This window comes from Arachis hypogaea, chromosome 15, assembly GCF_003086295.3.
Source record: "Arachis hypogaea cultivar Tifrunner chromosome 15, arahy.Tifrunner.gnm2.J5K5, whole genome shotgun sequence".
Classification (NCBI taxonomy): Eukaryota; Viridiplantae; Streptophyta; class Magnoliopsida; order Fabales; family Fabaceae; genus Arachis; species Arachis hypogaea.
The window spans coordinates 143493977-143512478 of NC_092050.1; the positions used below are offsets into that span (position 1 = coordinate 143493977).

The 18502-nt window shown below is 28.9% G+C and overlaps 1 protein-coding gene across 1 annotated transcript; it reads right to left on the reverse strand.

The window, feature by feature from the left end:
* Window positions 1-8209: 8209 nt before the first annotated feature.
* On the reverse strand, window positions 8210-9148 carry LOC112747212 (heavy metal-associated isoprenylated plant protein 16-like). Its single transcript, XM_072217090.1, has 3 exons — window positions 9103-9148; window positions 8948-9026; window positions 8210-8877 (listed from the first exon to the last, which is right to left on the reverse strand). Exons 1-3 carry the CDS (start codon window positions 9106-9108, stop codon window positions 8528-8530), a joined length of 435 nt encoding a protein of 144 aa, XP_072073191.1. The 5' UTR covers window positions 9109-9148; the 3' UTR covers window positions 8210-8527.
* Between the last annotated feature and the right edge of the window lie 9354 nt (window positions 9149-18502).

Here is an 18502-nt window from a genome sequence, read left to right on the forward strand (position 1 = left end):
ACAAGGCCGTCGATTTTAATATTTTTATTTTTAATTATTTTTTCTAGTAATATCGACAGCAAGCTGTCGAAAATTATCGACGGCAGAAATAGCCGTCGATTTTTGCCGTCGATAAACACGCTTTTTCTTGTAATGTAATTCTAAACTTTCTAAATAATTCATAATTGAAAGACTAGAATGAAGATGTACCTTTCTGGAGAAAAACTTCCTTTATTTAGTATATTTTACATAAGGTGTTTTTGTCTCCAGTGGAGAGATTGTAGATACTAATTCCAGAGGGGAGTTTAGAATTATTTTTTCCCTAAGGAAATTCTTCCTCAGACTATAGAATCGCCTCAGCAGCTTCCTCCTTGCTCTCCTAGCATATGAGTACTCTTAGCCTCCTGCTTCCTATTGTCTGATGATTTCTACAATTGCCTAAGCAACCTATTTATAATAGTTGGGTTTGATGGACAATTCCCATCCTTACCCTTCTTATGACGTCATTGCTTACGTCATTGTTTGTTCTCTTGCACCAGCTATATTGTTGGTGCTCTATGACCTAAGCGCTTACGTCACTATGCAATAATGTTGAGAGATGCTTCAGATGCGCTGTCCTCCTCTTTTATCATGTGACCCTCAGATGTATTGTCTTCTTCCTTTATCATGTGAGTTGATTCCGTTTCATTATTGCTTTCTTCAGATATCTCTGAGGCACATAGCTGGCACTTGTGGTCTTCTCTGTCTTTTATCAAATAGCAGAGATTCTTCTTTATCCCTTCAGGGAGCTTTTCTAAAAGTCCAGATAAGTTGTAGAATTCTGATTCAAATTCCACCAAGAGTCTCATCTCTCTTTCTTCAATTTCATTTCTTTTACTGGACACAAGCAGAGTATTTCTACTTTTATAATTAATCCTTGTGTGAGATTCCTTCGTTATTTTTTGAGTTCTTTCAAAGACCCTTGCTAATGTGCTGGCTAGCCTTCCTTCATGACTGTAAATCGTTAAATCTTGAATCTAATCAATTGGTTGAAAATTTTCTGGGAAGACGGACATGAATATTACTTGGTGTGCTGGAACCAAGCATTCTTCTTCTTCATTAAAAATAGGTTGACTGTTTGTAAATTTTAGGGATATATCCCTTGGATTTACATTGTCAATCATATTTTTAAATCTCTTTACTGCATCAACGAATCCTACAGGAAACTCACTAATAATTTTTAGATCATTAAAAATTAAGATTGTATCAATTAATCCATACTGAAAAAACTTATAGGTGTCAGATGGGGAAGCATCTGGAAATATAACTAGCTTTGTTAGTTGTTCTTTGGCAATAGGATAATATCCCAAAATTGTCCTTTTTTCTTCAGTCCAATTCAGGACTATGTTAAGGGTTTCTCTGAGATTTGATCTACAGACCCTTTTCTTTTCCTTGATTTCAGCCCTTGTAGGAATGTTTCTGATTATCCCTGTTCTCTGGGTTTGAATTGGAGCTTTATCTGCTCTTTTTAGGGTTTGCTCTGGATGGAGAGCTTCATATTCCCTGAAGGATTCCTTTGCCTCTTCCAGTGTTAGAAACCCTCCTTTATGAATTATCCTTGATTGATGTGTGAATGGTGCTGCTTTCTCCCAGGCATCATATACTCCTTTCATGGGGCCATTATAAATTACATAATATTTTTTTATCTTGGGTGGATTTTTTAATGATTTCAGCAATTGTTTTATTTTCTGAAATTTTTTCTTCACCTGATTTGTCCACCATGCTTAGCTGGCTGAACTCTGATGGTTTTGCTTGCTGTGTTGATTTCATTGCTTCAATGGCCTTCTTGAGAGATTAGATTTGTGTCCTTATTTACTGACAATGCTTGCATTTTTCGAGTTCTTGCTCATATTTTTGAATTTCTTGATCTAATGTGTTGTAGACGAACTCCATTCTCTTGTTAATGTATCTACAATAACATTTTTGTCACCCTTAATATATTCAATTTTTATTGGATATTGTAACAAAAATAATTGCCATCTTACCAATCGTCCATGATTATAATCAACTTTTAAATTATATCGTATAAAACCTGTTAGGTAACTTGAATCTGTCCTTAACGTAAATTCTCTGGGTAGTAAATCAATTTTCCATTTCTTAAGAGATTTAATTGCTGCTAGAGTTTCCTTTTCATGAGTGGTATATCTCTGTTCTGTTGGAGTAAAAGTCCCTGAAATATACCTGCAAAGTAATTCCTTTGGGGAATATTTAGAATCTAGTGATTCTTTTTCTTGTTCCAAACTTTTTATAGCTTTCTTAGCTTTTAGACATCCTGACCAGGTTATGTCTGAAGCATCTGTTTCTACTATTAAGTAGTCATTTTCTTCTGGAATATAAAGTTCTGGAAGTTTTTCACATAATTCTTTAATTTTTTGAATTTGCATACTATCTTTTTCATCCCATTTTCATTCTTTTTTAGTACTTATTTTTGGAAATAAGCTTTTAGTGTATTCTGTTATATTCTTTAAAAATCCTTGATCAGAAATATAATTTATACACCCTAAAAATCTTTGTAATTATTTTCTATCTTCTATTTTATTAGGAAATAAATTTACCTTTTCTAGAACATTTGGTTGAAGTTTTAGCTTTTCTTGAGTGGATAGAATTAATCCAAGAAACTCTATTTCTTGTTTTGCTATTCTTGCTTTCTTTTTGCTAAGAACTAATCCTTTTTCTTTACATCTTTCTAAAACTATTAATAATTTTTGAAGATGATCTTCTTTATCCTGTTTTGTAAAAATTAGTATATCATCAATGTACACTAAAACAAATTCATTTAACTCTTTTAGATTTTCTTCCATAAATCTTTGATAAATACCTGGGGCTTGTTTTAATCCGAATGGTAATACATTCCATTCATAGAGCAACACACTTGTTGATTCTTTTGTTGGGCAAGTAAAAGCAGTTAATTTCTTTGTTTCTTCGTCTAAACGAAGTTGCCAATATCCTGATTTTGCATCAAGAGATGAAAACCAAGTTGCTCCTTTGATTTTTTCTAAAATAGAATCTTTTCTTGGAAGTTTATGGGCATCACCAATAGTTGCTTTATTCATCTTCTTATAGTTAATAACCATTCTTCGTTTTTCCCTTTTAATTTCATTATTGTTTTCGACATAAAAGGCTGGAGCCGCATGAGAACTTTTACTTAATCTTATAATTCCTTTTTCCAAAAGATCTCTACATTCTAATGAGAACTCTTCTCTATCTCTTGCGGAATAAGGAATTTTATTTGGAACGTTTATCTCTTTTGTAGGATCTTTTAATTTAATGCTTACTAATTCGTTATTTGTATTTTTAATATCTAAAGGATTTTCAGCACAAATTTCATCCAAAAGTTCTTCTATCTTTATTTCAAGATTATTTTTTGGGATATTTATCTGAAAGTATAAATTTAAATAACATGTTTCTAATATAAAAAATATTTTAAATTTTAAGATCTTATCTATAGTAGTAGTTGGTATTTTTATACGTTTTAATTTTTGATTTATTGAAGAATCGTGTGGAGCTTTTAAAACTATATATGTTAATTCTTGAATGAATGGATGATATAGCTTTAAAAAGTTATTTCCTATGATAAAATCCATTCCAGAATCTAACATATATATAGATGGAACAATGAACCTATAATTTTGAATAAAAATTTCAGCCATCTCTGCTTTTTGGTCAATTTTATGTATTGATTTGTCAGCTATTCTAACTCTTAATGGTTTCTTTAATTTTTTCCAATCAAGTTTTATATTTGTACTAGCAAAGCATTGTGTTGCTCCAGTATCTATGAAAGCATTTATGAATTTTTCTGATATTTTTATGGTAATAAATGTGGCATTATTACTCAGTCTCTGAGTCTGTTTCCGAGACATATTCAAAAATATAGTCTAAGTTATCATCAGATTCTTCTAATGGTTCCATGAAACAAGACTTAGTAATTTCTATTTGTTTGGTAAGATCCTTTTTATCCTTCTTTTTTGGACATTCATTTGCATAGTGTCCTTCTTCTTGGCAATACCAACACTTACAATTTTCTTTTTTATTTGGACAATAGTCATTTTTTTGTCTTTTGTTTGTATTGTTATTTCTCTTTCTAAAATACCTCTTTTTTCTCCAGTTTGGATAGTATTTTCTTTTTCTAAATTGATATTTTCTTTTTCTTTGAAAATTTTTATTAAGACCATATTTTTGAGATATCTCTTCATTATCCTGACAGCAAGTTCTAATTATATTTGCAAATCTTTTTTGAGTTGCTTCTTGCATACAACGTTCTTTTATTTCCTCTCTTATTGCAGAGGTTGCTCCTCCAAAATTATTTTCAATTGTCCCTCTATTTATTTCTCTTATAAATCTTCCCATTATAAATTCATTAGCAGGATATGGAAGTTTTGTTATATACATACTAAGATAATGATTTTTATCTTCTTTTAATTTGTAATAATGTATTCTATATTCACATATATAATACTCCACATTACATAAATCATATATCTGAATGTTAGCTAAATGATTTTTTGCTTCTTGATATTCTTTATTATAGACTTCTTGTCTATGATCTATAATATTTTTTCCAAAAAATTCTTTATATAGAATCATCATTATATATAATATCTTATCATAAGCTGTTATTTTTGTTGCTAATTCTTCTATTAATTGGTTTTCTATTGATGTCATATAATCTCTTATAGCTCCTTTAGTATGAAACCCTATGTAATTCCAAATGTCTCTTCCAGACAATTCACTAAGTTTTGGATTAGTAAAGGCTTCTAATAAGAAGGAATTCAATCAGTTTTCGAAAATTTCTTTTTCATTCTTTTTACAGTCTAAATCAAGCATTCTTTCTCCTTCCATTTTCTGGATTTTAGGAACGTATTTTGATGGTATTTTTGTATATTTTGATTCTTTATTTATAAACCCTTTTTTAAAAGCATAATTATCAAAACCTGTCTCCCATTTAAATTGAGATTGATTATCCTTAGATGTTCCAGCTTCATTTTTTACTTGTATTGGAATTGCTGGTTCTTCATCACTTGAATAATCTAGGATATGTTCTTCATTTTCTATATTTTCAGAATTTACTCATTCTTCTTCTATTTGAAAACCCTGTTCCATAATATTATTTTTTTGAGCCATTTTTAATTGTTTAAAAAGCATTGTAACTTCTTCTAATTTTTCTTCAATATTCATAATTTTAGTGGTGGTTTTACTTTTAAATCTGTTATGTTGATTATATTTTGAAAATTTTCTTCTTTAGGATTCTCTTTTTCCTTATTTCTTTGAAATTTTATGGATACTAATATTTCTTCAAGCATATCTACTATAGAATTTAATTGTGGTTTAAAAGTATGATAAAGATGTGGGGAATCATTTCTATGGTAACATTTCTTAGAAATTCCGTGTGAAAAATAAGTTTTTTCAGGTTTTTGAAGTCCTTCAATAAAACTTATAGTAAAATAAAGATTTTGAAAAAAATCATTTTGTATTGATTTTAAGAATTCGGTGTCATTACAGTTAACATTAGTTAAAATCATTAATTTTTGATCTATTAATTTTGATAACTTAATTATTTCTTCTCTTAAATCTTCTAATTTACTTTTTTCTATTAGGTGACGCTTTTCTTTATGAAGAGTTACGGTTTAAAGTGAAAAGCGTGGCTTTAGAAAGTGTGGTGTAAGCATATCTTTAAATCTGTATGACTTTTTGGTCTGTATACTAAAATTCACCTTAATTCTTTGCAAATGAAATAATAAAAATCATGCAAATTTTTTTGGAAAGTCAATTACTTTTTTAGGAGAAGGTATATGGCCATTCCAAAAGAGTAATATTACATGATTAATAAAATTATTATTTTTAATTAATATTTGACTAATATTTTAAATTTTAATTTTAATTCTTAATATTTTTCGTTCTAAAATATATAGGTTTATATAATATTTAAATTTTTTTATGTGTGTTAGTACTATTTTTTTTTTAAAGTTTAAGATGATAGAATAAAATACATGAATGATTATATTTTTAAAATATCTCTTAAAGTAAGATTTTTTTTTTCTGGTTGTCTTATGTTTAATTTTTTTTTGTTGGTTCAATAAAAATCAAACTCTAAACCTTAATTTTAGTCATATAAATTTTAATATCATATTATGGTACTATTTTTTTTTAATTTAAGTTAAAAAAAAGACATATAATTATAAAAAATTTGGTAATATTTAGGGAAACAATAAAAATCAGCTAAAATAGCTAAAACTTAGTATTTATTAATTATTGAAATTAATAAATAATAAATAAAGTAAATTTATATTAATTTTTTATTGCTTCTCAAACATTATTGTAAAAAATTATATTTCTTCAAATAAATCTGCTCCCAACTCGAATTACTATAGGCATCGGTTTTAGAATTTTTTTCAGTTCAACTGGCTTGTCTGGTTTGTTTCCCAAAACAATGATCTCTTGTGAATAATAGGCCCTCATCAGATTGAGTATTAGTGAACTCGATCGAATTGTGCTAAAGGCTTATTGTTTCTGGACATAATTAAAGTAAGATAATATTAGAATGAACAAAAGTATAGCAAGTTGCTGCATGCAGCATGTGCTGCCAAGTCGTCTTTATTTAAAGTCAATTTGTCTTAACCAACCATTTCTAATTAATCTCCACGTTAGAGACATGAATCGGTAAAAAAAAAAAAAAAAAAGTTTAAAGAGGTGGCCACATGTATATAGGGTAGTCATTGACTTTTCTCTAGTTTTATTTGATTTTTAATCAGGTTTTACAGTTTAAAACCATGTTAATAAATTTTTACGCTAAACAAACCATTGGAACATGTAATTGTTGCCTCCCTCCTCTTCCTCCTTTCTCAAATTATGGTATTTGAACTTGTAACACTAATATTTGATCTTTTAAGTTTGGATCTGTTTGATTATTTCATACTTTATTCAATTTGGTTAAACTATTGAAGCTAGATGAAGACGGCAAGAAAGTGACCTCAGAGAATTAAGATGAAGAGGAATAAACAAATTTGAATGTATAAACTATAAATGCAGTGTCAACCATAAAACTATACGGGTAAGGGAGCGTTTGATTACAAACATGTCACACTAAAATATGATACAGAGATATAAAATCGTATTTGACAAATAAGATATAAATAAAACTATTACTGTGTTATGAAATATTGAATTTAGCATATTTTTTGTTTTTCTTGTAAAAAAAAAACCATAAAGATATTGGATGGAAATAATTTATTTTTTTCTTTCTATTGTTAATACCAATATTTTATAATTACATTTTTTACGAATTTATTTTTCTTTTTAAATTTTGTATGAAAGAAAAAATAAAAATAAATTGTATTTTTTGGTATTTATTTTATTTTATATTCATTTTATCATTAAAAAAAAATATAAAAATATTAATTTTTGTATTTTATCTTTAATGTCTTATCTTATCCTATTTTTAAAATTAAAAGTAATCTAAAAGAATATATATTTAGCATAACTGTTTTTTATTTTGGATAAGTAAAAATGCTTTTAATTAAAATATTTTTTTTATTTACAGTATTTTTTAATTTGAATCGAATAACGACTAATTTATGCAAATCAAAATTCTATTTAAAATAATCTATTACTTATTAACAAATTATTGCATATATAAAATAAAATTTAAATTTTTTAATATTTATTTAAATAGATAAATAAATTAACTATTCCACCGATCTAAATTAATTACTTTCAATAAAGAAAGTCCTAAGCCACCACATATATTACGCACAAAAAATTATTAAACACAGCTTAAAAGTAAGCGAAGATGACCCCATTGTGTGATTTGATACGTTGTCCAGGGAAATATACAATTAACCATTTATTGAACATGAGACCTAACTATACTTTTAAAAAAAAAATATTAGGTAAATAAATTATTTTTAATCAAATTTAATTAAGTCTTTTTTATTCTTCTTATAATTTTTCTTCTTTTTTTTTAACTAAAATTTTTTATTATCAATCACTACATTAGACTAATTTAGTTAAATTTAATTATTAAAATGACTTGGTCTTATAGTATATGGTTATATATATATATATATATATATATATATATATATATATATATATATATATATATATATATATAACTAAGGATTGTCCAACTGAATCAACCCTAATAATGATAAGGAAAGTTGAACACAAGGGTATTCAACTAAATCAACCCTAATTATTCAAGTGTACGTGCATGCTTGTTCGAGGAATTATAGTATTGGAATATTAACAAAGACAGATTCATAAACTCATGTCTTTGTGTTAAATATAGACAGGAACCAAGATTTTAATAATCATTTATCTAGTATTGTACGTGAAACCATACAAGATGGATGATTAAGATTCTTGCATTATGTCTATAGTTTAGCAAAAACTTGATGAGTTTTCGAATAATCACTTGTCTAATTTTTATTAAACCATATATATATATATATATATAGATGCAGTAGCCCTGCAGTATATTATTGGCGTGGTGGTGAATATCCATCCATCATCAGAAGATAGTGCAACCAGGTTCATAACAGTCATTGTATGAATCACAGACGACAACCACCACCCGATCACACGGTGGATAATACCGTCCCGGTATGAAAGGGATGTTGCCGTCACCACCGCCGCAACCACAACCGTCATCATCACCACGAGAAGGGTTTTCTGCTTCTTCTACTTCTTCTTCTTCTTCTTCTTCTTCTTCTTCTTCTTTGGGAGGTTTCAGTACTTCCACAGAGAGGATTTTGACTGAGCAAAACTTCTTGCTGAGCTGCTTAGCAAGGCAAACCGTGTTCACGTTGTCACCAATCACTTCCAATTTGTTATCACCATTCACTGATACCGAAGTCACGCCTGTGCGACATGAAAATTAACCTTATTGAAAAACGAATGGTACGCATCATGCATGAGATTATTCACCCACCTTTTTCCTCTGAAGCAGTTTTCAGAGCCTTACTTCTCCATTTGTCATTCTCCATTGTGACCTCTATTACTATTTTTTGCTGCATGCAGATCAACACATAGCCTTTAATTTGGGTAGATCTATAGTTAATTAATAAAAGAAAAGTAAAGTTATACCTTCATGTTTGCTGAATACTGATGTATATAGCCGGTTTATATAAATATATTTATAGCGAGTATATGCGCGTTTTTTATGACTAACTGCGTCACTTAGCTTTTTAGATTGGGAGCTCCAACACGTCTCAAACGTCTTTATTTTTAAAGATATTTTTTAATAATTAAAATTTAACATATATAATTGATTAAATTATATTATTTTTATTAAAATTAGATTAAATAAATTAATTTAATCAAAAAATAATAAATTAAATTTTGAATAAATCTAAATTAATATTATTTTTTATAAAAAATTACTACAATATTTTTATTATAAAAAATAACCAAAATATTCTTATTATATATATTAATTTTAAAAATTTTAAATTTTAATTCTTTTTTTCTCTTTCGTAAGGTTAGAATTTAAAATTTTTAAAATTAATATATATATATATATATATATAAATAATAATAATAATAATATAAATATTTTAATTATTTTTTATAAAAAAAATATTATAATTTTTTTATAAAAAATATTAATTTATATCAATTTAAAATTTAATTTATTAATTTTTTGATTAAATTAATTTATTTAGTCTAATTTTAATAAAAATAATATAATTTAATTAATTATATGTGTTAAATTTTAATTTTTAAAAAAAAAAACTTAAAAAAAATCGTTTTTAACATCTTTTTCTAAAAGCCTTCTTTTTAATATTTGATATCCCATGGCCCAGGCCCCTAATGCTGGGGCTATCTGTCGGGCGATTACTTTTCTCCAACTTCCATTTTTGTCTTAAGCTCTCATTTAATTTCTTTGTTTTCTTAAGAGTACAATTATTTAAAAAACACAACATAAAAATCTTTCTACATTCATACCTTGTGAGTTGTTTCAATCACAATATAATTTTTAATCTAGTATTAAATTTATATAATATAAAAATTAATAAAAGAAAAATTTAAGAACCAAATGAATTTATTATTTTTAATTAACATTTTTAATTATAAATTTAATTTTTTTAGTTTAATAATTTAACAACATATTTTTAATCTGCAGTTTTAAATATGAGAAATATTAGAGAATCATCAGTATTTATTATTTTTTATCACCAGTTAGTCATTAATATTTTAAAATATGAAATAAAATATATTATTAAATTGTTATACTAAAAAAATAAAATTAAAAAAATTAAATTAATAGTTAAATGATGGCTAAAAACAATAAATTCTAATGACTTTTAATATTTTTCGTAAAATATTATTCATTAACGGTTAATCAAAAATAATAAATTTGATTGACTTTTAGTATATTTTTATAAATAAATATTTAATAATTTTATATCGTTAGAGCTGGATGGAGACACTTATCTATGTGTGGGTTGCACGTAGAGAGCACGGGAGAACTGACGTCAGTTAATGGAGTAGGAAAAGACCTGGAAATTACTGGGACGACACAGACCTTTTAAGTATATGCATGCATGTAATTATGTAAACGCTATCATTGTCCCCTGGCAATTAAAAAAAAAAAAAAAAGAATTTCAAGATATACGCATGTCTAGATTGAACTCCAAGAAATTTATAGATAACAAAAAAAAAAAGAAAGAAAAAAAAATCAAGCATGCTGGCCCGCTGCTAATGAGTGGACTACATTTTGTTTTTCAGTTTTACCGTGGTTGCTGAAGAAAGAGTTGAGGATCACCAGATGGTTCACCAAGCTGAGTAAGTTTAATATTTTTTTTTCCATCTGATGTTGATGTATTGGACTTTTGTTTAAACAAAAACATTGCTCATAATGGTTCGTCCGTGCAAAGTTTATGAAAACCTTTGGAATTATGAATAAGTCATTCCACTAGGTATACGTAATTAACTTGGATTTATCTATTAATTAATTCATTAATCTATTTAATTAAATATTAAAAATTTAAATTCTGTTTTGTAGTCTTGTATATATATATATAGAGTAATTTATTGACCGATTAATTCTTAAATAAAACTTCGATTCAGAACGAATTAATCATTGACTTATCGAATTAGAGAATATCTTATAAAAAAAATTACTTCCAAAATTGAGTGTTCAATTCTCAGTCCAAGTTTCAAAATATATTTTTTGTCTAATTTATCGGGTATTCTGTCATTACTTTTGGATCTAATTCCAACTATATTTTGGATAAATCCATCTAGATTCAAAATAATATTTTTTAAATCAAATTAAGGATTAAATCATAAAATTTTTATGTTTTAAATTAATATTTTTATATTATAAAATTTATTTTCAATGTATATTTATATTTTAATATATATTTTATATTGATAGTTTGATAGCTGATTTTAGTGTATACATATTATAATCGGTTAATTAAATATGAAGTTACTCCCAATCCTTTTACGTTATATTAGAGTCAAGTTGGTTTTAAAAAATGACTCAATAATATTAGAATCCAGCACAAATTTAGCTATATCCAACGTGGTCCACATTTACACAACATTTCATTATCATAGAATGACAAACTATCGGTGTTAGCCATCGTTATTTCCTTGACACCATGTCAAAATATAAATAGTTTAAAGAAGAGAGATTACAAATTTGATATTATATCTTTGTTTGTGTTGGATTCTTTTCACTAAGATGTTTAAGATTTTTTATCATATACCAAATTTCAGTGGGTGCTTGATAAATTGTTATAACAACGAATATTTCGTTAATTTTTTTGAATGTCACACCACCTTATCTTTTGTAACAAGCTTCAATTTTAAAGACACTAACTCTAAGAATACTTTAAAGTAATCCAAACTTCAAGACATTGAAAGAATTATAATTTTTTTTTTTTTTTTTTACAGTACAATACGTGAATGACTAGAATCTTAATCTCTCTGGGAAGAATATATGTATACAAATAAAATTCTATAAATAATAAACACAAGTTCATTTTCGAAATTATGATAAAAATCATTCTAAAACTCAAGGATTGAAATCAATTGGATAAAATAAGTTTATGGCAATAATTTTTAATTTTTATATTTTTAATTAGACTTCTATTTATAGAGTTTCGAATTCTTATGAGGTATTAGGAGCAGCCGGGCACAGAGATTAAGGCTGAAAGTGAGCTAAGCCATTTTATGAGCTAGTTCAAATTTGACTCGTTAATAGCTCAATAAGCTAAGCTCGTAAACTAATGAGCTGAGCTTGAGCTTGGAATTAAGCTCATAAATTAAATGAATCGAGCTTGAGTTTGGATAAGTTCAACTCATTAACTCATGAGCTGATTCAATTATATATATTTTATACTTTTAATATTATATATATATATATAATAGTAATATATAATTTTACATATATTAATTTCTTATTTAAAATTTTATAATTATTTTTTATCTAATTTTGATGAAAGACATAAATAAAAATTTCATAATTATTAATAGATACGCAATATATAAAATAATATTTTTTTAATATACATATATAAATTATAATTTATTAATATAGAATTATAGATTATGTTCCTATTATTTAAGCTAGTTTGTGAGCTCGAGTCAGTTCATGAGTTGATGAGTTGAGTCGTGAGTCAAACTCAATTTTTATGAGTCAAGATTAAGCTTGATCTAGCTCGACTCAGCTCGACTCACTTTCAGCGTTAATGATCCTCAACTCTATCTTCTGCAATGCAACAATAGTGAAACTAAAACATAAACAATAAGATAGGCTGCTGTATGTGGTCGAGACTTTAAGGTAATGATAATTCATTTGTCTCGTAAACAACCATATTCATAGGGATGTTTATGGGTTTAGCCGTTTAAGTATTTATTTGAATCTGACTCGAACTGACCAATTTAGTTCTACAATTGACAGATTTTTTAGTATAATCAAGTCTGGCTTAATAGTACATGATCATAATTGCTTCACGTATTAATTTTCGGTTCACAGAATTCAAATCAATCTGTAAATTCAATTAGTTTATTATTAATAAAAAATATAAATTTTAATATATATATATATATATATAACTTTTAGTTATAAACCTAACTCTAACAGCAACAACCACACCTTAGTTCTCTCCTATCTCCTTCAAATTGAAATCCTAGCATAGGTCAGCAATCTCTCGCTCACTCATTTTTAAATTAAATATATATTAAAAATTAAAAGATATAAAATATATTTAAAATTATGAATTAAGATATAACTAAATTAATACTTTTTTGTTTGGTTACTTTTTATTATTCTATAACATAAAAATATATAATATCATGTAAATTACACCTATATAAACCTTTGAAATACGATTATTTTTTTTATTTAACTATTATATTACACTACAAAATAAACAGTAAATTGCGACGGATAATTGTCAGTGATTTCTTAAACCGCCGTCAATCGATGAAATAGCAACGATTCTGATAGTGTACACATGTTCCATTGAAAACTGATGAGAATAACGGCGATTTGGTGTCCAAAGCGCCCCAAATGACATTTTGGGAGGAGTTTATTAAAATTTGAGGCAAAAAGATAAACGGCACCATTCTTCACATTTTTGCGCAAACCCTAGAGGAGCAAATGCGCTAATCACCATCCCTGAGATACTCCGCTGCTGTGACTCTTCCCTCCGTCAATTCCAATCGCTATGTCTGTGTCATTGTTCTTCTCAGTCATTGGTCTGCTCCCTCCGCCATGTAGCTCCCGCGTGCGAAAGTAAAGTGGAAGGGGTCGTCTAAGTCTTCTCACTCCACCGTGCACGTCTGTGTTGTCCTTCCCATCCATCTGTCCTGGTGTTGTCGTCGGCAGCCTTCCTCCTGCCCTATTGTGTGTTGCTTGATTGCTTCCTCTCCCCTCTCTCTTTCTCTTTCTAGTCTGTTCTTCTCCCTTGTCCCAGTTTGTTCTTTCTCTCTTTCTCTTTCTAGTTTGTTCTTCATCCCTGTGCCTTCTGAATTTTGGTTCGAACAATATTGATCGATTAATTTTTGTTCCAATTTTTCTTCCACAATTTAACATTCTGATTTAATTTTGCCTCAATTTTTGAACCTCCTGAGCCTTGATATTTGGATTGGTAGTATTTATTTCTTGGGGTCATCACTGAATAAAATTAATAAGGAGGAAGAGCTCCTTCCTGAACCCAGGAGTGGCCTGCAAAATATCAAGCTATAATGTGTATTTAAGAGAAAATATTCTTCAATTTACAAATAGTACAGAAAGTATGATTAGTGTGTTGCAGAAATATATCTTAATTTATGTATTCTTTCAGGAAGAGAAAATTCTTAAATTTATTATTTTTCCCCTCTTATTGGTTTTAACTGTTTTTTAAAGTCTTTTTTGATGATGGATTTTGTTACCAAAATAAGGATGCAATGGTTTTTGGTTTCTTGACTTGCACCTTTTCAATTTTTAATTCAACTGTTGAAATCGTGAAAATCTTATGCTTAAAATCTTTTAATGCACTAAGTGAGACTTTGTTATTGATCATGTCAAGGATCAAGATCAAGATCAAGAAGCTACAGATTTTAGTTAACTATGTTTAGCTGAGTCAATAACTGAAATTCTGTTACAAAATTTAGTTACACAATATGTCTCTATGCATCTATATATAGCAATGTCTTATATATAAAGAAGTTAGTTTAATACATGATAGTTAATTATGATTTTCTCTCAATTCACTTCTCCTTTATTCTTCTCTCTGCATTCTACAATTTCATTTTCTGCATCATCAACCTTACTACTTCTTATCAGAAACCTTTTCATGGTATTCAGAGCCTAATGGTTGACATCATGGTTATGATCCTTTCTAATGCTTCCAACTCCAAATATTGTTTACCAGTTATCTCTGATAAGCTCAATGACAACAATTTCCTAACGTGGAAACAAACTGCAATCATCATAGTGAAAGCCAGAATCTTAAAAGTCACTTCAAGAAGGAGATCATCTCAGCTCAAACGGTGGATTTTGGAGACCTAGCAAAGCCAACAAAGACTGAATCAGAAACCTTCAAAGAATGAAGATTCCAGGACAAATCTCTTATGATCTGGCTATTGGCATCTATGGATACAACCTTAAAAAACAAGATTGTACACTGTAAATTCTTCTATGAGATGTGGAATACTATTCTTGAATTCTTTACAGCATCATCAAGGGCAAGAATTCATAGTCTTCGATCACAATTAAAGTATGTAAGACTCACTACTACCACTATTGAATATCTTACAAAAATTAGATAATTAGTAGATTCATTAATTGCCTTAGAAGCACCGTTTTCTGAAGATGGATATATTCAAACCATTCTTGATGGAGTCACTGAAGAATATCAAGGTCTCATTGGCACTTTCATGGAAAAAATGGGTAAGTTTACAGTAGTTGAAGCAGAATCATACCTGGTAGCATATGAAGATATGCTAAATCGATTCAAGAAACCTTCACAACCAATTCTTTTAGCCAATTTATCTCAATCTTTTATCCCTTCGGATAAGAATTTTCAAAGAAACTTCAATCCTTCTAGAGGTAGAGGAAGAGGAGGAAGATTCATGAGAGGTGGCAGATTTACCAACTCAACTGCTTGTTTTGTCAGATTTGTAATCGCCTTGGACATGCTGCTTGGAGTTATTATTACAGATTTGACCAGCAATTTGAGTCACCTAATGCAACATTTTCAGCTCAATCATATTATCCTCTAACTTCTCCACCATCCTTTTATCAACCTAGGGCATTCTTGGCAGCACCACCATCATCATCATCCTCACAAAATACAACATGGTATCCTAATTCTGGAGCCAGTCACCATGTGACAGCTGAACCTAATAACCTTCTTCAAGCTGCTGAGAATCAGATTGGATTAGATTAGTTGTATATACGTAATGATCAAGGTATCAAGATTTCTAACTCTGGTTCTTCTATTCTTTATGATTCAAATACTGCTCTTTCTTTCAAATTAACCAATCTATTACTTGTGCCTCAAATAATCTAAAATCTCTTGAGCATTTCTAAATTTGCAGTTGATAACTCGGTCTTTTTTTAGTTTTGGCCTCACCATTACTTTGTTCGTGATCAGGCTACCAGAAATCATCTATTTCAAGGGATAGCTAAGAATGGAATTTATGTGTTTTTCAATCTATTTGTACCAAAATCTCTTTCTCCAACCCCAAATTGTGTAAAGCAACAAACCGCATTGACTGCTACTTCTATTCTCAATAATTCTATAGATATATGGTATAAGAGATTTGGGCATCCCTCTATGAAAACTGTCTCACAAATTCTGAATAAATATCAAATTTTATATTTAAAATGCTCTAGTCCTATATCTGTTTGTGAATTCTGTTCTATGGCAAAGTTATATCAATTACCTTTTTCAGATTCTCAATCTGTGTATGTGCATCCCTTAGAACTTGTCTACATAGATATTTGGGACCAACTCCTATAGTTTCTAAGAATGGTTTTAGATATTATATTAGTTTTGTAGATTCTTATAGTAGATACACTTCTCTTTCTCTTCTGGTTAGTAAATCTGAAGCCTTAACGACTTTAAGCAATATAAAACTACTTTGGAAAGACAAACTGGACATCAACTTAAAGCTATACAAAGTGATCATGGTCTTGAATTTTTGTCTAATTCCTTTAAGACTTATTTGATTGAGCAGGGAATCATTCGCAGACTTTCATGTCCTTATACACATCAATAACAAGGGACAATGGAAAAAAAACATCGACATCGTATAGAAGTTGGTCTATCACTTCTTGCCACAACTGCTCTTCCATTACAGTTCTAGGATTATGCATTCCAAACTGCTGCTTATCTCATTAATAGACTTCCCACTCCTGTTCTCAATCAATTATCTCCTTTGGAGAAACTCTTTCATCACCAACCAGATTACACTTTTTTCAAAGTATTTGGCTGTGCTTGCTACCCTCTCTTGAGACCTTACAACAAACATAAATTTGATTACAAGTCTCATTTATGTTTATTCTCAGGCTATGATTTTAGCTACAAAAACTATAAGTGTCTTTTTCCATCAAGTAAATTATATATATCAAGAAATGTTTTTTATGAAACAAGATTCCCATACTCTTCCCATTTTACTTCGAAACATTCTTCTATTTCAGACTCCTCACCTCTCTTACCTACGGCACAAGTTATTCCTGGACCACCATCACCAATTCAGCTACACACACCTCCTTTAAAAATACCAATTTCTCCCTCCATCTCCTCCCCTCCCTCTTCAAATCTGTCTCACTTAGCTTCACATCCTATATCAGTAAATCGTGACCTTCAATATCCCACAATATCTATTGGCCCAAACTTCAGATATGGAAATAGTGTTACCTCTGTAACCACCTATTATCTCTTCTTCATCACAAGTTTCACCTCCTCTTCCTCCATCACCATCCAACATTCACCCAATAAAAACTAGATCTAAATCTGAAATTTCTAAACCTCGAGTCTTTTTAACTATAACTTTCTCATTGCATAGTGATTCAGAGTTTCTACATCATACACCAAAAACAGCTTCAGAAGTATTAAAACATGCTCATTGAAAACAGGCAATGCAGACTGAGTATCTGCACTTTTAAAATGTCAAACATGGGATCTGACCTCTCCACCACCTAATGTTGTCATTATAGGCAGAAAATGGGTGTTTGCATTGAAAAAGAACCCTCAAGGCCAAGTCATTAGATACAAAGCTAGACTTGTGGCCAAGAAATTTCATCAAAGAGAGGGTGTGGACTTTGAGTAAACCTTTAGTCTTGTGATTAAATCTCAAACCATCCGAATTGTGCTCTCAATTGCCTTATCTCGAGGCTGGCAATTGAGACAATTTGATTTTGACAATGCATTTCTCAATGGTAATTTGCATGAAACAGTTTATATGCAACAACCTCAAAAATTTTGTGACACTAACCCTTCTATTGTTTGCAGATTATGGAAAGCTATTTATGGACTCAAACAAGCACCTAGAGTTTGGTTTCTAACCTTATCTGCCACATTAAAGAAGTTTGGTTTTATTAGTACTCATTCAGATCCTTCTTTATTCATAAGACATACTAATACATCTGTAACTCTATTATGTGCATATGTTGATGATATTCTATTAACTGGAGATAACCCATCTGAATTACAAGTATTAATTCAGCAGCTTCACTCTATTTTCTCTCTTAAAAAGACCTTGGCAAATTCAATTTTTTTCTTGGCTTAGAAGCCAATTATGTGAATGATTCTCAAATTTTACTGTATTAAAAGAAATATATAACTGACTTACTTGATAGAACTAAAATGACCATGGCTAATTCAGCCCCAACTCGTATGGTTGCTTCTTCAAAATTGTCAGCTAATGATTCCTCTCATTTTGAAGATCCAAAATTATTTCATTCTATTGCAGGGGCCCTCCAATATCTGACACTTACTAGACCAGACCTCATATTTACTGTTAGCAAGATTTGTCCATA